This window comes from Typopeltis vanoorti, chromosome 3 (assembly GCF_054136105.1).
Source record: "Typopeltis vanoorti isolate ZY-2024b chromosome 3, IOZ_Tvanoo_1.0, whole genome shotgun sequence".
Taxonomy (NCBI): Eukaryota; Metazoa; Arthropoda; class Arachnida; order Uropygi; family Thelyphonidae; genus Typopeltis; species Typopeltis vanoorti.
Window position 1 is genome coordinate 75,012,496 of NC_143551.1, and position 21,391 is coordinate 75,033,886.

The 21,391-nt window shown below is 34.7% G+C and overlaps 1 protein-coding gene across 2 annotated transcripts in view; it reads left to right on the forward strand.

Moving 5' to 3' along the window:
• Positions 1-21,391, forward strand: part of bur (GMP synthase burgundy) — a 330,780-nt gene that overhangs the window by 137,293 nt on the left and 172,096 nt on the right. For both annotated transcript variants that reach the window (XM_090390672.1, XM_090390671.1), the window contains exon 7: positions 12,982-13,175. In XM_090390672.1, the coding sequence (XP_090246798.1) occupies positions 12,982-13,175 (194 nt within the window). The remainder of the gene's footprint in view (positions 1-12,981; positions 13,176-21,391) is intronic.

Sequence of the window (21,391 nt, forward strand, 5' to 3'; positions counted from 1 at the left end):
ATTGTCCACGACTGCTTATTCATAGGTTTCCCTGTTTATTCGCAGCTAACCTCTGTATCCAGAGGCCATTCCCCTATCTGCAACCTGGGGACATGCTTGGTAGCATGGGACCCATGCCCCAAGTTACAAGTTTAATGCTGCATATATAAAGGTGGTCTGAAAAATTCTAGGCCTCAACCATAGATGGCAACACTATAGGCAAGATTTTTTTTTTTTTCTAAGTTGGTACATCTGTCATAAGCATCCATGTGAAATTGCAAGTCATTCTATCAAGTAACTAAATTTAACACACGTGACCCACAGTAGTAGGTTTTTTATTATTTATTATTTATTAATATTTTGTCCTAGGTATCTTAGGACATCATCAGTACAGTAGAACAATACTAGGAATGACACAAAGGATAGGGCGCATACGTACAATGGTGCATTGCGGCCTGAACTTAAATTGAATTAAATTAATTAAATTACAGTTAAGTTATTTTTACACAATTTTGTGTGACAATTTCCTATAGTTTAGGGATGGCAAGAACATCATTGTGGTTTAGATTTGGTTTTTGAAGTAGGGCTTCAGCACTTTCTTTATATAAGCATTCATATTTATATGAAGATCTGTGCAGCAGTTTTGTCTTTTCCCAGTGGATCTTGTGGTTTGGGTTTTCAACTCCGTGTTGAGCGAGGCTTGATTTTTATGGTTTGATGAGGCAGTATGGTCTTCATGTTCCGAAATGCGTTTAAAAATTGATCTGCCTGTCTGTCCATAATAAGAGAGTTTACAGGAGCATGGAACCTCGTATACACTAGGTAGTAGCAAAGGTGAAAGTTTGTCTTTGGGCGAAGGTAACAGGTTGTGGATCTGGTTGATGGATTTTGTAGGTGGCAGCAAGATTGTATTTCTTCATAATTTTCAAGAGACGTTCGGAGATGCCTTTGATATAAGGTATGGGAATCCTATGGGCTTCTTCTTGTCTAGGTTGATGTGTAGAGAAGTTGCTGATGATTTTTTTGAGTTGTTTGAGATTATATCCATATAGAGTGGCTGTGTTTTTGATTATTTCCAATTCTTGTTTTAGAGAATCCTCGGAGGAGCAAAATCTGTGTGCTCTGGTTACCAATGATTTGATGATGCCAAATTTTTGAGAGAGATGGTGAGCAGAAATATGGCGAATGTGACGACCTGAAAATGTCGGCTTGCGGTAGACAGAGGCAGAGATGGAACTGTCTTCTTATCTTTGAATGTTTAAATCCAGAAAAGGGATGCCCTGTGGAGATTCTTTTTTTCTAATGTAAATTTGATGCGTGGATGAAGAAGGTTGATTTTATCTAAAAACTGAAGTAGCTCTTGTTCGGAATGACTCCAGACTGCAAAGATATCATTGACATATTGAAGCCAGAGTTTTGGTTTGGGTTTAAATGCAAGAATTTATTTCTTCAAGATGTTCTATAAACAGGTCTGCCAAGTTGGGTGACAAGGGGGACCCCATTGCTGTTCCCTCCTCTTGCTTGTAGATTTTTCTTTTCCATGTGAAGTATCCGGAAGTGATAAATTTGAAAAGTTCAACAATATCCGACGGAAATTTTTGATTTAAAGGTCTACAGTTTCTTTATGGGGAATATTGGTGAAGAGAGAGATGATGTCGAAGCTAATTAGCATGTCAGTTTTCAGCAGTTGAGAGTCTTTTATTTTGGCGTGAAATTCTGTGGAATTTTTTATTGAAGAGGTTGAATATGTGGGGACTGTCCGGATGGAGAAGGTTGGATAAGAATTTTGATAACTTGTAAGTCAGGCTGCTAATTGAATCAACGATAGGTCTGAGTGGGACGTTCTTGTGAAGCTTGGGTAAACCGTGTATTCTCGGAGGTCTAGCATGATATGTCATGAGTTTTTTTGAAGTTTCTTCATCTAAAGACTTTGTTTCATCGAGTAACTTGTTCAGTTTCTTGTTCTGTCTTTTTGTGGGATGCTAGTCAAGTTTTGCATAAGTATTTTGGTCTCGTAGTAATAGATTCATTTTTCAGTCATATGAAACAGTGTCAAGAACCACTGTGGTATTTCCTTTGTTGGCTCTGGTGGTGATTATGTTTTTGTTATGTTTTAAGGAAGTAAGAGCCTTCAATTCTGAAGGTGGAATGTTTAAGACTGAAGGTTTGGCATCGAAAATTATTTTTGCTATTTCAAAATGAAGTTTGTTGGCTTCAATACTGGGAAGGTGGCTGATGTTTCTTTCAATGTTGTGCATGGAATCTAGATATGGGAGACGTTTAGGGGGAATTGTAAACTTATGGCCCCCTTGCTAGAACATTTAATTCATCTTCTATTAGTGGGCAGTTAGATAAGTTAACCACCCATTTTTTGATCGGTAATTTATTGATATTTTTCTTAGATCAATTTAACAGGTTAAGGTATTTTTTCTGTAGGTTAATATTGCTTTTATCAAGAGCTTCTGCCTTCAGAATTGAAGTCTCTTACTTACTTAAAACATAATAAAAACATAATCATCATCAAAGCCGACAAAGGAAATACCACAGTGATTCTTGATACTGTTTCATATGACCGAAAAATGAATCTATTACTACGAGACCGAAATACTTATGCAAAACTCGACTATAATCCCACAAAAAGACAGCTGAAGAAACTGAACAAGTTACTTGAAGAAACAGTCTTTAGATGAAGAAACTTCAAAAAAACTCATGACATATCATGCTAGACCTCCGAGAATATGCGGTTTACCCAAGCTTCACAAGAACAACGTCCCACTCAGACCTATCGTTGATTCAATTAGCAGCCCGACTTACAAGTTATCAAAATTCTTATCCAACCTTCTCTGTCCCCACATAAGCCATTCAACCTCTTCAATAAAAAATTCCACAGAATTTCACACCAAAATAAAAGATTGCTGAAAACTGACATGCTAATTAGCTTCAACATCATCTCTCTCTTCACCAATATTCCTCATAAAGAAACTGTAGACCTGTTAAATCAAAAATTTCCATCTGATATTGTTGAACTTTTCAAATTTGTTATCACTTCCGGTTACTTTACGTGGAAAGGAAAAATCTACAAGCAAGAGGAGGGAACAGCAATGGGTCCCCGTTGTCACCCAACTTGGCAGACCTGTTTATAGAACATCTTGAAGAAAAAATTCTTGCGTTTAAACACAAACCAAAACTCTGGCTTTGATAAGTCGATGTCTTCACAGTATGGAGTCATTCCGAACAAGAGCTACTTCAGTTTTTAGATAAAATCAACCTTCTTCATTCACGCATCAAATTTATATTAGAAAAAGAATCCCCACAGGGCATCCCTTTTCTGGATTTAAACATTCAAAGATAAGAAGACAGTTCCATCTCTGCCTCTGTCTACCGCAAGCCGACATTTTCAGGTCGTCACATTCGCCATATTTCTGCTCACCATCTCTCTCAAAAATTTGGCATCATCAAATCATTGGTAACCAGAGCACACAGATTTTGCTCCTCCGAGGATTCTCTAAAACAAGAATTGGAAATAATCAAAAACACAGCCACTCTAAATGGATATAATCTCAAACAACTCAAAAAAATCATCAGCAACTTCTCTACACATCAACCTAGACAAGAAGAAGCCCATAGGATTCCCATACCTTATATCAAAGGCATCTCCGAACGTCTCTTGAAAATTATGAAGAAATACAATCTTGCTGCCACCTACAAAATCCATCAACCAGATCCACAACCTTTGTCCAAAGCCACAACCTCCGTTACCTTTGCCCAAAGACACTTTCACCTATGCTACTACCTGGTGTATACAAGGTTCCATGCTCCTGTAAACTCTCTTATTATGGACAGACAGGCAGATCAGTTTTTAAATGCATTTCGGAACATGAAGACCATATCCGCCTCATCAAACCGCAAAAATCAAGCCTCGCTCAACACGGAGTTGTAAACCCATACCACAAGATCCACTGGGAAAAGACAAAACTCCTACACAGATCTTCATATAAATATGAATGCTTATATAAAGAAAGTGCTGAAGCCCTACTTCAAAAACCAAATCTAAAGTATGGGAAATTGTCATATAAAATTGTGTAAAAATAACTTAACTGTAATTTAATTTTAATTCAATTTAATCTAATTTAAGGTCAGGCCACAACATGCCACTGCACACAATTTGGATTTCATCGTACGTACGTGCCCTATCTTTTGTGTATTCCTAGTATCGTTCTACTGTACTGATGATGTCCTAAGATACCTAGGACGAAATATTTGTAATAAAAAAACCTACTACTGTGGTTCACGTGTGTTAAATTTAGTCATGAATTCTCTACAGGTTTCTCTATATAATCATTCTATCAAGTAATTTGTTTTATACAGCTGTCTGAAGCAAAAGTGTTGTCTGTATCCCTTGAAATTGATAAAATTGAGTATCGTGCAGTTATAAAATTCTTTGTAAAAGAAGGTTTAATGCCAAAGAAATTCATTTGAATTCATAAAAGTTTATGGACACTCTTCTCCTTTGTTTTCTACAATTAGGAAATGGGCTGCCGAGTTTAAACGTCGTCATACCAGCCTTGAATATGATCCACGTGAAGGATGTCCAAAAAAGTGTAACAACACCATAAATCATTGATCAAGTGCACGATATGATATTGGATGACCTGCAAGTAAAAGTGCATGAAATTGCCGAGACTATAGGCATTTCAAAAGAATGCGTAGGATACATTTTGCATGAAGAATTGCAAATGAAAAAGCTTTACTCAAGATCGGTGCTGCACAGATCAAAAATGCACTCGCATGAAAATCTCTGAACAGTGCTTGGAGCGTTTTAACAAGAATAAAACTGATTTTGTGCGTTGATTTAATACTATGGATGAGACTTGGATTCACCAGTACACACCAGAATCCAAACAGCAGTCAAAATAGTGGGCAGAAGCCAGTTGTTCAGCACCAAAGAAGACAAAGTCTGTTCCATCAGCAGTAAAGGTTATGGCATCAGCGTTTTGGGATGCTAAAGGCATTTCGTTTATTAATTATCTTGAAAAGGGTAAAACAAGAACCAGGGAATATTATTCTGATCTTTTAACCAGACTAGATGAAAAAATTCATGAGAAAAGACCTGGTTTGCAGAAGGAAAAAATCATCTTTCATCAGGACAATGCATCTGCCCATAAAGGGGTTTTTGCAATGGGAAAATTAAGAGATCTGCACTATGAATTGTTGGAACATCCATCCTATTCCCCAGATTTGGCTTACTCTGACTTCTGTCTCTTCCCAAAAATAAAACTGTTGCTCGCTGACCAGTGAGGAAAAGTTTGTTTTTTTCTCCAAATCAAGAGTGATTACAGCTGTAGAGGGGTATTTTGCAGATCTTACTGAGAACCACTACAGGGACTGGATAACGGTGCTCGAGCATCACTGGAATAAATGTATTAGTCTTGAGGGAAATTAATTTGAAAAAATAAAAATAATTTTGAAATTATAAATTTCTTTTTTCATTGTTAGGTTGAGTACTTTTCAGACCACCCTCGTATAATCACAAACATACTTGATTTCCATATCACTTCATATTCATCTGCAATCTTCTTTTTAGCTGTTTGTTATTCATAAATATCTTTTAATCTTCAAAACTAGATTTGTAATTTGGTATTATTTTTTAAATTGCTAACGGTAATAAAAACATGAGCTCATACCTGTTTAAAAACAGAATTTTTACCCATTATCTTCTGACCAATATTGAGATAAATTAATGAAGACCACTTTCAATAAAAGAAAATATCTAAAACATATCAAATATAGCCTGGCCAAAGGAACATCCAGTTCAGCTGAATGCTCTTTTAGCATTCATACTGATATCCCATAAGCCCCATTGTTAAATTCTTATTCAGTTTACAACAGCTTTAGTGCCACCTTGTATATGAGTTTCTTCATCTAATGAAGAGGTAGCAGTGAGTTCAACGTTGCATATACTAGGCTGATAGCATTTTTGCTAAAATGAGCACTGATTAGTTGAAGTCTATAGCATCCATTACCTGCATGTTATCTGCATTCAGTAAGCTATTCTTTTATATTCATTATTTATCAAACAATAGAATTATATTGGGTTGTCTTTAGCTTGCAGGATCAGTTTATTTTTATACTCAGACTTAGCTTACAACAGTTGAATCTTCTGTGCTGCTTGTTATAATTTTCATAACTGACATCATCTTTATGCACACAGTATTCATTCAACGTTTTTTATAATTTTCTTACCAATTTTTTTTTTTTGCTTATCCATTTCACTCCTTCCCTGATCTTAAAACATCTAATGATGCATTCAAGTATTGCTTCATTTAAGTATTTTTTAAATGGTTCTCATGCCTGTCTATCAACCAATACCATGAGATAGAACTCAGTATACTCCTTAGTTGGTCATAATTTCCTATTTTGTAGCTCAATATGTAACTTTTTTCTGAATGGAACATCCATAAGCTTAGCCACTACCCAAGTCAGTAGCCCCCTCCCCTCTCTCTCATGCACATGTGCGCACACACACACATACACACATTGACACTATCATCAGATCTAATACTCTTTGACCTTGAGTTCCTTTGTTGTTACATGCTTCTTGAGGAAGATGTCCCACAGCAGCTCAGTAAATTCAGTTTCATTCTTCTATGCAGTCAATGTTCAGATAATTAGTCACCATGGTGATTTCTTGTTTTGCATCCATTTGGAATGCATTTTGTTAGTCACACTCAACTGATCCACTAGGTCTAACTATACCCCATTATGCATTTGATCTTGTATTTACAGTAGCTGACTTTTCACTGTTCATCCTGGTTCCCTGGCGAAAACAATGGGGGCCTTGTTTGACCAGGCGACGCCCCAGCTGGCATGAAATTTTGTCATGTTGTACCATCATTTTGTATTTTGGTTTAAGCCGATAAGAATACAATTTGGTCCGCTAAATCCCAAATTGCCAGCCCATTCCTCGTTCGTTCGGTATCCAGGTAGATACCCGACAGGGTGCACCACAAGAAGGTGAGGATTGGACATTAGTTCAGAAACCCTGGTCGGTTCTCTGCATTCCTTTAAAGGCTATGTGGAGGTCTCCTCTCAGTTATATAGCTTTTCCCCTTAAGCTTTTTACCATAAATGACTCAAATTAACCAATATAATTAGCATCATGCCTACCCCCCCCCTTTCTATCCTATCTGTCCTTTCTATAAATATTGTATTTTTACACTCAGTACCAGCTAATACATTTGAGTTTGAAATCCAGGTCTTGCCAATGTCTGCAATATGAGGTGCCAGTGTATCCACCATGACAGCAAACTGTCCCATTGTTTTTGATATTCTTGGCGTGCATGTTCCCATTGAACAACTTTTATATCGGTTGTTCAATGGGAACATGCACGCCTTTTATTCTTATCTAACACCTTACTTGTGCAGACATCCTTAATAACTCTGAACCAGACAAACTCACAGTTGTTCTTTCCCACTCATTTTCATGATATTGCGCATTCTATCATTAACCCTTTGAGCAGTAAAGCAGTATGTCACGATGTCCCCAAACTGTATTGATGTATATGTTATCTGAGTTTTTACAGGGAAGCGCTGCAATCTCTTAGCAACATCACTAATTTTTATTTGTACGGTTAAGAAGTTATTGTTATTGGAAGATGAGATGTATTTTAAACTTGCCACTCAAATTTATGTACAGATTCTTACTGTTTCTGCTATCAGAATCTAGTTTCCCTGACTCTGTGATAGGTCTCATACCAGTTGATTTCACTAAACTCTCCTGATACCAAATGCATTCAAGTGTAAGCATTTTTTTTTTATATGAATTAATTCGTCCCTGAAATCACTTCATCCCAAAACACATCTATTATTATTATGGGCTATTCCGTGGACTCCTTATTTATCAAAGGGGGGCCCTAAACATCATACCAAGCATCCAACATTTGCACAGTATCTATCATACTTTGCTTTGAACTTATTCATAGTCACCCACAACAGACTCTGGTGACCTATTCCACTCATTCACCACTCTCTAAGCAAAAAATCTAGTTCTAATACTCCTGCTGACCACTCTCTCTCTCTCTCTCTTGCTCAGTTTTCAAGGATGACCTCTAGTTTTCCTACCACCAGACCTGTTCTGAAAAATTTGCTTTCTATTAATCTTGTAAAAACCTTTCAGTAATTTGTATGTCTCAATCATATGACTCCTTTTTCACCTGTTAACCAATTTCTATAACCCACAAATTTTCAACCTGTTGTAAGCTTCATTCCATAGACCTGCTAGCATCTCGTTCCACTTGCCTCTGGATCCTCTCCACCTGTTCCTCATCACCAAGAAATCCAGGTGACCAGACCTGTGCACAATAATCAAGATGGGGTCTTATCAAGCTTGATAAAGAGATAATAACCTGCTTGTCTCTGTTCTTGAGTAACTAAGTATTTTTCAGTAACTAAGTACTCCAATGAGCTGCTTGAACCAATTTTGCTTTGTGCCCTCTAAACTTCAATTCCCTATCCACGAACACTCCTAAATCTCTGGCTTCATCAATTTCCTGGAATATATTTCCATCAATGTGGTATACAGCTGGAAATCTTTTCACCCCAAAATGCATAACCTTACACTTTGCCACATTACACTTAACCTTACATGCATAACCTTATACTTGGCCACATCCATTCTCCTTTGCTCAGACTGCCAGTCTATCCATTCCTTTTCCACAACCTATGCATTGAATCTTTGCCATCATAGCCCTACTTAATTCATTTCTGTTATATCTAGGGAATATACTAATGATTTTCACTTTCTCACTCTTCTTCCAACAATCCTTTCATATTCTTTCTCTCTCTCATACTGAACTTAGTTAAATCATTTGTACATACTGAAATACTATCACCTGTCATCACTGGTATAGTTTATGATGGAATTACTGTACTAAATAATATCCTTGCAAAATTTTACCAAATTAAATAGTGTTTACCAACAATAGTGTTATGGGTTTACCAACCCAAAGGGGGGGGGGGGGGGGTCCAAGAGTGATGAGAAAAAGTCAGAGGATTTAAATTGCCACAGTTATTAAAAAAAAAAAAAAAAATCAGTAACAAAAAACTCAGATGGGGAGGGAAAAAACCTTGAATCACTGGGAGCTAGAACCAGGAAGATAAGATTAAATCAATGGAGAATTTATTGTTTTCCATATAATAGTTAAAAAAAAAAAAAAAAAAAAAAAAAAAAAAAAAAAAAAAAAGATATATTATCATAGTATTAAAATCTCTGGATCAGAGATAGGCATAGTTTTTCTACTTGGTTGTAAAGTTAATTATATTAGACAATAAATTATATTACTTTTTTAATCCTTTACCTTTAATTTTAAATTATGACTTCTGCTTTGGTGTAGCTTCCTGTGATGAGACCTCAATAAATATTGAAACTGGTCTTGGATAGTGACCCTTCTCTTAACTCCTATAGCATTGTGGGATACCAAGCCAACTGATATGAAGCCAACAGCCTGTGTATACAAATAAATAACCTACTTACGAGGGTATTTCATGTGCAAACTTCATTTGCTAACACTTGAATAAAGAATTAGAACTGGAATATAAGTTCTTGTTTAGTATAATTTGAGTGCAACAGCTGCTGAGTATCCTTTTTTTTTTTTTGTTCCAACTGCACACACACACACACACACACCAAACCAACATCTTCCATTCCATCTTTTATTCCTTTTCCTCTCATTGACAGGATTAAGCTATTTTTAATTCTTTTATTGTGCTGTTTGCATTCCATTAAACCTTAACAGGAAGTAGAAAAATGATAGTAAAGTTAGCATTTGACAAGCTTAAACTTCACTCTTGTTTGCTGAATAGTTTCCATGGAAAAAAATTAAACTCCCGTCCCATAATGAAACTTCTTTCATTATGGGACTCCCGCTGGCAGAAAGTTATAAATATATAGCATATTGGTGCTATATTGAACTAAGGGGTGTTTTTATGGTCAAATATGCAATGAAGATTTTTTTTTTTTTCAATTAAAATGCTGGAGCATAAGAAAACTGCTTTTTACCAGTTTCCTAAATGGCTTATAGCTTCCCCATGCATCCTCCTGCTTTAGCTCACAGAATGGTCTTCGTTCATTGGATCACAAACTCCATGAAGTGCTGAAATCATTTCATTGGGATTTTCTCTGATGCAAATTTATTTACTTCTTGCATTTATCTTCTCTGTCACAAGTAGTTCCACCTCATTCCACAGATATTACAGGTTAAGAGAACTGATGAGCACACTTCTCTCCCTAAATTTTGCTAATTTTTATTTAGAATGTCTTGAAGAAAGAATCTTAAGTCCATCTTTAAGGATTATCAGTTTTTCAATATTTGAGGTGGCACTGAATTGGAGTTGCTGTCCTTTCTACAGGACATTAATTTACATCCCAGAATCAGAACTATAGAGATGGAATGGTCAGAAGCAGTATCTTTTTTTTTTTTTCTTTAGTCATCCTTGAATTGGGAATCTGCTAGCTTGCTTTTAACTTCTGTCTACCATTAAAAAAAAAAATTTATAGATTGCTATATCTTGCACTATCCCTTCCATGAATATGGAATTATGAAATCCTTTGTATGTACAGCACATACTTCTCCAAAGTAGCTCTTCAACAGGAATTGTGAATAATTAATCAAATGGCTTTATGAAATGTTATAACTCAAGAATTATACATAAAATCATTGACAGTCTGTGAACATCAAAAGGTAAAATCTGCCATACTTCTTTTTCTTATATAAAATGTGTTTCTGAACATACAGTAGAGATTTTGCAACTCTCTGCCACCTTAAATCCATCAACAAAATCTGAATTTTTTTTTTTTTTTTTTTTAACTTTCTGCAAAAGACTATTTCCATTGCTGCTACCTGATGTTGATTAAGTTCTGCATTCCTGCAGCTCATTTCATTTTGATCAAATGGGAAGCTCAGTTAAAAAAAATTCATTTCAGGACATCAAAGCCATTTCGGCTTATCAAACCTTATAAATCTGGTTCTGGCATACCATAGAATTAACAACACTAGCTATGGGATAATGCCAAACTCTTGTATATCTGCATTCATCAATGTGAACATTTATTTAAAGAAAGTGATGAAAAGCCTTACTGCATCTAATTTAATCATAATGATTGCCTTACTCTTCCAGAAGTTTGAGAAATTATCCTCAGTTGTAATTTTTTTAACACACACACATCCTCTCTAATAGCGTTTTATCCTAGTTGCTACGTGACTCCATATCTTAAAAGGGTTCCATTATAATTCACTATTATTTTGTATTCAAATTTCTGTTGTTCTTCAGTCAATACTGATTTTTTTACAATACACAAAATATTTGTAGATTAGTTAGTATTCTACTCTGTTTATGTGTATCATTTGAATAAGTAAATTCCTTGTCTCGATTTTATACCATTCATGATCCTTGTTATCACTCTTCTTATGATATCAAATCATAACATTGTCCTTATGCAGCTTTATAGTGTTATTCATCCATTAAACTCCCTTGCAATTTATTCTAACTATGCAGTTTGTATGTATAGCTTCCTTTAGACATCCTTTGACTGCTTTCCAGGCACTAATGATTCCTGTAGCATGCAGTTTCCTAGTTCAAGGCACTGCTTCTTGCTTATTATGATCACTTGCATTATAGTTTGCATATCTTAGTCAAAGCTGTCAAGTGCATTATCACTCTGCAATCAGGACTGCATAATCACCCTTACTAATTGAAGGCATATGACTCTCAGGTGCTATTACTAGATCCAGTTTTCTTGTACAGAATCCTTTCATCATGTACTGCTTAAGGTAGTTATCCCTCATTAATTCTATACATTCTCTTCCTTTATGGTCCTTTGTCTGTGTCCCATAGTTGGAATCACCATAATATTCCTTGTTGCATCTATAAGATTTCTGTCTTATAAAATTGTATTGAAATGAAACTGAAATGATCTTAGTGTGTATCTGCACCCACTTATGTATGCTGTCGTGTTAACTAACCTTTATCTCATGCTAAATACTCTTGAATGCATTGCCTCTGCATTAGTCATACTACCATCCATTGGAGATTTCTACTCTAATTGGATTTGATTTCTCTGCAGTCAGTAGCAACTTCCTTGTCGTTCCTATTTTTTTCCTCCTTGAATTCACTGAACATTTACATACTATTCCTATAAGGATATTCTCTTCTGTTAACCAGGTCTCACTAATGCCAATTTTAGTCTCACTGCCAAGAACTCCTTGCCTTTATTCCTGATGCTTTATTCTTGATTTAGATGCATTTTGGTTAATGCATATACATGATGATGGCATATCATCATGCTGTTGATTATTCTGATAACTTTTGAAACATGGCACTTCAAATAGGAAGCTTAAGCTTATTCCTAAATGAAATTTCCCAATATTTTCACAGTTTCTTTAGTTTCTTCATAAAACCAATCTTGCCAATCATCCCTAACATACTATCATTCTCTATCTCTCTCATCCTGTCATTACCCTTGCAGTTTTGCCCTCTATCTGGGCATCCATGCACTCGTGCAACCACCAATACACATCTGGTCTAACTATTCATGTTCTCTTTTGCTAAGCAGTATTTTCTTCAAGCATCTTACACTAAACTAATTCAGATTTATTCAAGTACAAATCATCAGAATCACTTTACACATGAATATACTGCACACCATTTCTCATATTCAGTCTACTCAATGAATTGCTTGCAATCACAGCTCTTTGACTCATCTTACTCCTTTCATTTCTGTAAAAATAGTTACAATCTTGAATTTTTTTTTATTTTATTTTCACCTCACTGAACTATTTTTATCTTTTTCAATTAGGCTGAATGTTTCATTCCTTACACATTTTATCTTCAAAGTAGCTTTTGATATCATTCCATTCTGAGGACTTGGAATTTAAGTGTGAACTGTATATATATGTTGCTCTTTAAAAAGCTTTTAATTACTCACTTTCATCCTTATTTTTACAGCTATTGCCAGTGAAAAATTAAAAATGTATGGCGTACAGTTCCATCCGGAAGTAGATCTTACATCAAATGGCAAGCTCATGATGAAAAACTTCCTGTATGATGTTTCTGCGCTGAGTGGTACATTCACCATGCAAAGCCGTGAAGTTGAATGCATAGAGTATATTAAAAAAACTGTTGCCACCAGCAAAGTGTTGGTAAGTATTTGACATAACTTTATTTGTTAATTTATTGAGAATGATGAATACTGTTTTCAGTTGGATGGGTTGGAGTAGGGTGGCAAGGATTCCTTCTAAAAGTAGTGTTTGTTTTAAAACATCGAAACAGTCTGTAGTAAATTTTCAAAGATTTCATTTGAATTTCTACTACCAATTTCCTTGGAATAGAAGACATCTGAAAACTGAATTAGAAGTTTTCAGATGTTTGCATTGAAACCCACTACAATATTTGATTACTCTAGTTAATATGAAAAGGTATTCTTCCTAAAGATGTAGTGAGATAATATCAAGTAAGTATCTTTTATAACTGCACATGCTCATCCTGTTCATAAGCCTGAAAGTTACTGAGAAAAAGCATACTTTAAAAGATTGTTCTACAATGCTTCTTAAAAAAGCTTGTTATTTACATCCCGATAGGAACTTAACGGAACATTTCTCCTGGTAAGGTCTTTTTTGATGGTGTGATTGCAAAATACTTCTGTTTTGTGATCTAGCATTTGCTTTCAACTTTAGTTGTGCCACTTGTTTTACCTATGTTTACTTTTATGTTTGCTGTTCAACATTATTTTGTTGCTAGGATAGATTTGTCTACAATTATTTTAAACTGATGACATTGGCATAATGATTTGTGAAAATATTTTTAAAACCTACGTTCTAGAACTCTAAACTTTTATTATATATTTTGTTTTATTTAAATTTTAATAAATATCACCAGAGGCCACCAGTAACCATCAACTATCTCTGATGGTTACCAGTGGAGATTGAACTGCCCCCTCAGTCTCCGAGAAGTTAGATAGGGCTTGACTACTCTCTACGCACGAATAAAAGATGTTAGCTGATTAGCTTTTTTTTTTTTTTTTTTGATAAATTTTATTTTCTTAATAACTTAATGTATGTTGTATAAAATTTGTCTGCTTCAAAGTCTTTATACAAAACTCCAGAATACCCTTGGAATTGATGTGAATCTTTAGCATTTTCATTTCTAAAGACAGTAACACCCCCACCACCACCTGTGATACTTTTTTTTAATTCGTTCACTCTATCTTGTTCTCTCTTCCTCCAAAAGCAAGCAAAAAAAAAAAAAAAAAATCTAGAACTGATCCCTTTCTTGACTGCATTCATTCTCATTTTCTGCTGCTTTTTTATCATCCATAAAATGAAACATTCCATTTACAAATATCCTGCATGATCCTTTTGGAAGTTGGTAAGTCCATCATATCATCCTCTTTCTCCTATTTGATAGTATCCATAGTGCACATGTTCTTAATCTGTCTTTGTAATCACCATTTCCACAATTCCAGTATCATCTTTAATGTTCTCCTTTGTACCCTCTTTACTGTATCTGCATCATCTCAGAAACCAGGAGACCAAATCTGCACACAGTAGTTTAAGTGATGTATCAAGACCTTGTAAAGAGGCAAAAATGACTTCCTTATCCTTCTCTCAGGATCCTTAGTCTCATTAGTTTTTTCTAGCATTATTCCACCAATATAATAAGACATTGAATATCTAATCACACCAAGGGGTGCATAACTTTACATTTACTAGCATTGAACTAATAACCATTTTTACGTATCCACAATTTCAGCCTGTTCCAATCGTTCTGCAAGTGCTGTATGTTATTTATGTTATCCTGCCTCCCTTTGCATCATCAGCAATCAGTTATGTCTCCTTTTAATAAATTTTATTTTCTTTAATAACTTAATGTATGTTGTATAAAATTTGTCTACTTCTAAGTCTTCCCACTGTCATTAATGTAAAGATTGAATAACAGTGGACCAAGGACTGATTCTTGGGATTCACTTGCAGACTTCCACTTCTATACATCAGTATTTGATATGTCATACATCATTGTCTCCAAACTAATCATTTATCTGTCTATATCCTACAACAAATGCAAACAACCTACTATGCTGTAACTTATCAAAAGCTTTAGTGATGCAAAAGTATCATGATGAATCCATTCCACCTGTCTAATTGAATCATAACACTTATAAAATGTAAGAAAGTTACTCAAACATGACCTTCTTACTAAGCTCGTGGCTTCTCATTTGAGATATAGCTTCTGTAGCCCCATTTCTACATGTGAGCTCTTGACAACATTTCCAAAATCTTCACCTCCATCCTTTTGTAGTAGAATTATCATATATTCTTTCCACTTAAGGGTCAAAGCTGTATAAAAGAGAGGAGACCTCCACATAGTCTTTTAAGGAATGCAGAAAACTGATCAGGGCTTCTGACCTAATGCCCAGTCTTCACCTTCTCATGGCGCACCCTGTTAGGCATCTACCTGGATACTGAATGAATGATAATGGGCTGGCAATTTGGGATTTAGCTGACCAAATTATATTCTTATTGGCTTAAACCACAATATAAAATGATGGTACAACAACAGAATTAAATACCGGATGGGGTATCACCTGGTTGAAGAAGGCCTGCATTGTTTTCTACAGGAAACCTGGGCAAACAGTGAAAATTCAGCTACTGGAACAAATCCTGAAACTTCAAAACATAAGAAGCCCGAATGACAAAGAAATGGAGCTAGCTGAAGAATTGGATAAGTACCAGATCGACATATAAGAGTCACTAAAACAAAAAAACGACAAACTGCTGAGAACTTTCTGAGCAATAAATCCAAAATGTTATATTCAGGCAGTGACAACTTGATTGTCATTGCCTGAATATAATATTTTGTATTTATTGGCTTAATAAATTGCGAATAAATACGAAGTATTTAGTAAGTAGAAAGAGCTGTTAATTTTTTTAATTTTTTTTTTTTTATTTAATATCCTGGAGTATTGCTTTTAGGAGATTTGGATTTGATCAGGATATAAGCTACATCCAAACAGATGTTGGCCATCATGGAATAGATTACTGATTCCACATTTAATATTTTCTAATTTAAGTACTTGTCTCAGTGTTATAGTAAAGTTATGATGTCAGCTGAGGGTACTGACAAATTTAAGGATAAGGAAAAATTTACAACTTGGTGTAGTTCTGTTGGCACAAAAGCTGTTAAAGGATTTCAATTCCTCTTTGTGATGGTTTTAAACTTTTCAGATTACTCTGATTAGTATGTGTAAGAGACATAAAACCAACCAGTTTAAACAAAAATGATCTCAAATTTTTCAAATTTTGGTCAACATACAACCCTGACAGTGCTCATTCTCAGATTGCCTAGTGCAGTGCTTCCCAAACTTCTAGATGTCAGGGCCCTCTTTGGAAACATTAAAATATTTCACGGCCACCTCGAAAAAAAATCATAATATAGATATATATTATTATAATATTTATTGTATTTATATTCAATACAAAACATACACAGTGAATATTGCAAAAATCAAATGCAAATATTACATTTTTAGCATCTTACATACACATTTGACATGGCACATTATCTCATATTTTTATATAGATAGGTATATTGTTATTGTACATTTGCATTACAAGCACATGAAACGTAAAATGATTAGTAATAAAGAAAGAATTAAAAACATAAAAGAAGTTTAATAACGATTTAATGTGATGGATGTGTTTCAATACTGCTACACAAAAAGTCAGTATCAGGTGAAATATTTGAAACTGCAATTCTTAGATTTCTGCTTTGAAATGAAACCTTATATGAATAAGCATATATTTACTAATATTCATTAAGTGCGGAAATACGTAGGAAGCAAAATTTGTGAACTCGGCACCAATGTGTGATTTTTTTTCCCATTAAAATATAAAAAATAACAAAAAAGAAATAATAAAAATTAAATACGTTTCTTTTAAGGTAAAAAAATCTACTTTATCTTAAAACATTTTCAATTTGTTTTCATTATTTCACGGCCTCCCCCTCAACAAAACCTACAGCCCCCAAGGGGGCTGTGGCCCACAGTTTGGGAAGCGCTGGCCTAGAGTATCAAACTATGGTAACACTGATCTCTACAAAAGATCACAGCTGTTGGCTACTTGAAGGTATATAAGGTAAATTGAATAAAGATCAATAGGAGATCCATGATTTTGAAGGACTCAATGCTAATTACAACTAATAAGTGAGGCAGAATATTAATAGGACTAAGCTGTGAAAAAATACATTGATATAAAGTGGCAAGACTTGACTATAGGGGTATAATTACTAGATGTCAAAAACTGGAATTTTCTGATTAGCTAATGTAATTAATTATAACTTTATTTTTATTTAATCTTTTTTAACACAAGAGGCTAAGCTAGGTGGTTAGTTAGACATTATAGCTTATAATGGTATAGCTTTATGACTGCCATTGGCCTAATGTGTAAACTGGCTGCTACTGGTTGTTAGTATTTTATCTTCAAAAATATGTAATTGATACATTTTTTTTACTTTGCAACTAAGTACAAATTTTTCATTTAAAAAAGTTTAGGGCTTGTGTGATTATCTTAGTATTTTCTCTTTAATAATGTATAATTTCTTTTAGTTTTTCACTTTGTCACTGTAGCTACAAAACTTTAGTAAAGAAACAAGAATCAAATTATCTCATAGTTGGCATATCTCACTACATAAGTTGTACATTACCTCATGCAAAAAGGTAATGTATAGGATATTATGATACTACTACATGAAAAAGTTACATCAATACTAACTTCCTCTCGACAGCTTTCCTCCAAATTAATCTGTTATTTAGATTCCACTATTATCAGATCTCATAGTTCTCTCTTCAAAGGCATTCTTCACTGCATCAATCCACTCATATCTTGGTCATCCTCTGGGTCTTTTTTTTTTTTTTTACTATCTTGAAAAGTCCCATTCTGTTCAAGTGGCCATACCACCTGAGATTAGCTCTGCTAACACATTCCTGTTAGCATGTGCTTAAGGTTCTTCCTAATCTGCTCATTTTTAATATGATACTACCATTGATGCCATCTGCCCACTCTCTTAATCTTTCTCAGAACTCTCATATCTATGGTCTCCAGTCTTTCATCAAGTATTTTATTTTATAACTCAGCTGTCAGATCCATTAAGTTAAAATCTGTTCATTTGACCAGGCAATGTCCCAGCTGGCATGAGACTCATTTTGTACCATTTTGTATTTATGATTTAAGCTAGTAAGAATAAAGTTTGGTCAGCTAAATCCCAAATTGCTAACCCATCCTCATTCATTATTATCCAGGCAATGCACTATGAGAAGGCAAGAATTGGACATTAAGTCTAAAACCCTGGTTAGTTCTCTGCATTCTTTAAGTCATGTGGTCTCCCAGTCCCCCCCCCCCCTTCCCCAAAAAAATAGCTTGCATCTATTTAAAAAAAATGACTTACGTTATCTTCCTGTTGATGTTAGTATGATCTTGGTGGCTGTGATGTTGTTTGCTTCTAATAAGCTGGACACTTTTACCCCCTCCCCTCATGGATGTAGAAACTTTGAACCAGTAATATAAACACATAAATCATGTTAATGCAACTCTGATACTGAATTTTTTTATTATTATTATTTTACAAATCTTTTGTGTTATTTCTCTCATTTATTTACTAGTAAAAAAAAAGTAGTTGGATTTCATTATAATTACTCTATATGCCAATCTCCCCCTCCACAATTTGAAACAATTTAATCAGTAATGAATTGCTGTATTTACTCGAATATAACTCTCACTTTTTTTTTCTCCCAAAATTGAAGTTAAAAAAATCGTGGTGCGAGATGTGGGGATTTTTGGAAACTAAAGTTTTCAGGAAAAAAAACTGAAAATGGGTATGACTTACCAAGAATCTCCTATTCACTATTGCTACTTCCAGCCTCAAGAGCAGTTTCAATTTTTGAGTTTTAAAACCAGCACTGTAACTAATAACTTGAATGTTTGTCCATATTTCAAGCAAAAATTACCAGTCATAAGATTTGAGATGCATAATGAACAATTGTTCATTATGCAATGGTAAGCCAGTAGAGATAGAGCAGCTATGAAGATGTACATATGATTGGTGCAGTATTAAAAGATCATGCAAATCAACGACACAGACGAGCCAACAGTTGTTGAGTTGAAATGCTGATTCTCTTCAACTGAATTCCAAAATATATTAAACTGTCATAACATTCACTATATATTTCTTAGTTTTAACATGTTCACATTGTGGTGGTGTTTCACCTGTTTATAGTTCTGACGGGACTTCTCATTACCATTTGTATACTGCTTCTGCATTGCTCGAATGGGCTCAACTGATACAAAGTTTTTTCAACACTTTGCTTGAATTTTATTGCTGCTTGTTTGAGTGCCGCTTCTATGTTGGGCTAGTGGGTGGACACACACACATTAAATGGCATGTTAGTTAATTTGCAGTAGAATTTTATTTGAAGTTAGCCTTTGTGATCTACCTTAAAGACATTGAAAATTTCAAATGCAATTGAACAAACACTTATTTCATGTAACTGAAAATTTTGACAAATGTTTAGACAATAGTTTTTAGTTAGATGCTGCGTTTGGCAGTATAACATACAGTTTTGCTCGGGTCTATACAGCATACTTTTCTGTGGGATGGGACATGAGATTATTTTGTTAGTGCCGTTTTTATACCAGTTTTCTCTAATTGCTCTATTTATTGACAAATATATTACACAGACTGCAAATGTTTGTTTCAGTGATACAATAAAACTACTTTTTTTTGCATCTGCAGTATAGTGGCTGTTGGGGAGGGCATGTTGTTTACCATCGTGTGTGAGTTACTATCACCCTGATGTGAACATGTTTAAACTTTTTTTCGTGTGCGAGGTATATGCAAAACTTTTTAATTTCTTTTTTCATAAAGTAAAATCAGTGGTGCGAGTGATACACGAAGGCAAGTTATATTCGAGTAAATATGGTATCGTATAGTCCATAAAGTGTTTAGTGCAAACGTACTATACAAACTCATAGTTGACATCTTATTTGGCCAGCTATGATTTATGTCATAGTCATGAGTCAGTAAGCTAATGTAGTGACTCACTACATTAGGTAATGTAGGACCGCCAATATAACGATTATAATGACACTGCACTGATACATCCATGCAATGGATAAAACATTCTTGTCTTGTCAGATGTCATCTCCTTCCAGGAGGTTGACTACCATGAGCTTCCACCATGTACAGTTTTGTGCTTCTCTCTTGCATTCTTTGTAGGACAAAAAAGGTCCAGTCCTTAATATTTCTCATCCAATCTGTTGTTTGTCTTTCTCTTCTTCTTTTTCCTTGTATCATTCCTTCTAGAAGTATTTTTTTGTAGGGATTCATGCCTTAGTATGTGACCCAAGGTAGGTGGTTTTCCTTTTCTTAATTTTTCAACAGATTCTTATCTTCTCCAATCATCTCTAATATTTCTAAATTAGTTCTTTTGGCAGTCCATGGTTCCTTTATTTTCCTGAAAACCAGATTGTGTTTCATTAATTTCCATTTTGATTTTATGTTTATTTCTTTCTAGGATGATATATAACATAAATTTTACAATCTGACTGATCAGATTGATTGTTCTGTACTCTTCACATTTGATTGTCTTCGATTTTTTAGGTATTGGTAGGAACGTTGAGTGCTTAAAATCTTTTGGCAGGTGTCCAGTTTCGTATATTTTGTTACCTATAGCCTTATCATCTAAAGCCTTCAGATATTCTACCATAATTCCATCCATTCCTGGAGCTTTTTCTGGTCTCGGTTTCCTAATGGCATTTGTTACTTCCCAGGTAAGAATAATATGCCCCTCTTGCATCGGCTTATCTATTCTGTCATGATTGTAGAATTCCTTTGCATACTCTACCCATCTATCCCTTATTTTGTCTTTCTTCATTAGGATGTTTGCATTGGTATCTTCAATGCAATGAGAGTCTACCCTTTTGCAAGATTTCTAGTTAGCTCCCTAACTTTTTCATGAAGTTCTCTGATTTTGTGCTTTTTGACCAGAAGTTCAATTTCCTGTATTTTAGATAGTCACAATTGAAAGACTTGAAACTCATTTTGAAAGACCTCCTAGATTTTATGGTCTTCCTAAAATACATAAGCTTGAGTTTCCTCTTCGTCCAATAGTAAATTGTATTGATTCTCCTACTTACCGTATAGCCAAATATCTAGCTAAATTATTGAAATCTCACATAGGCAACTCTAGTTCCTTTCTAAAAAACGCCTCAGATTTCTTAGAAAAATTAAAAAATGTCTTATTGCAACCTAGAGATCTTATGGTGAGCTTTGATATAGAATCATTATATACAAATGTACCTTTCAA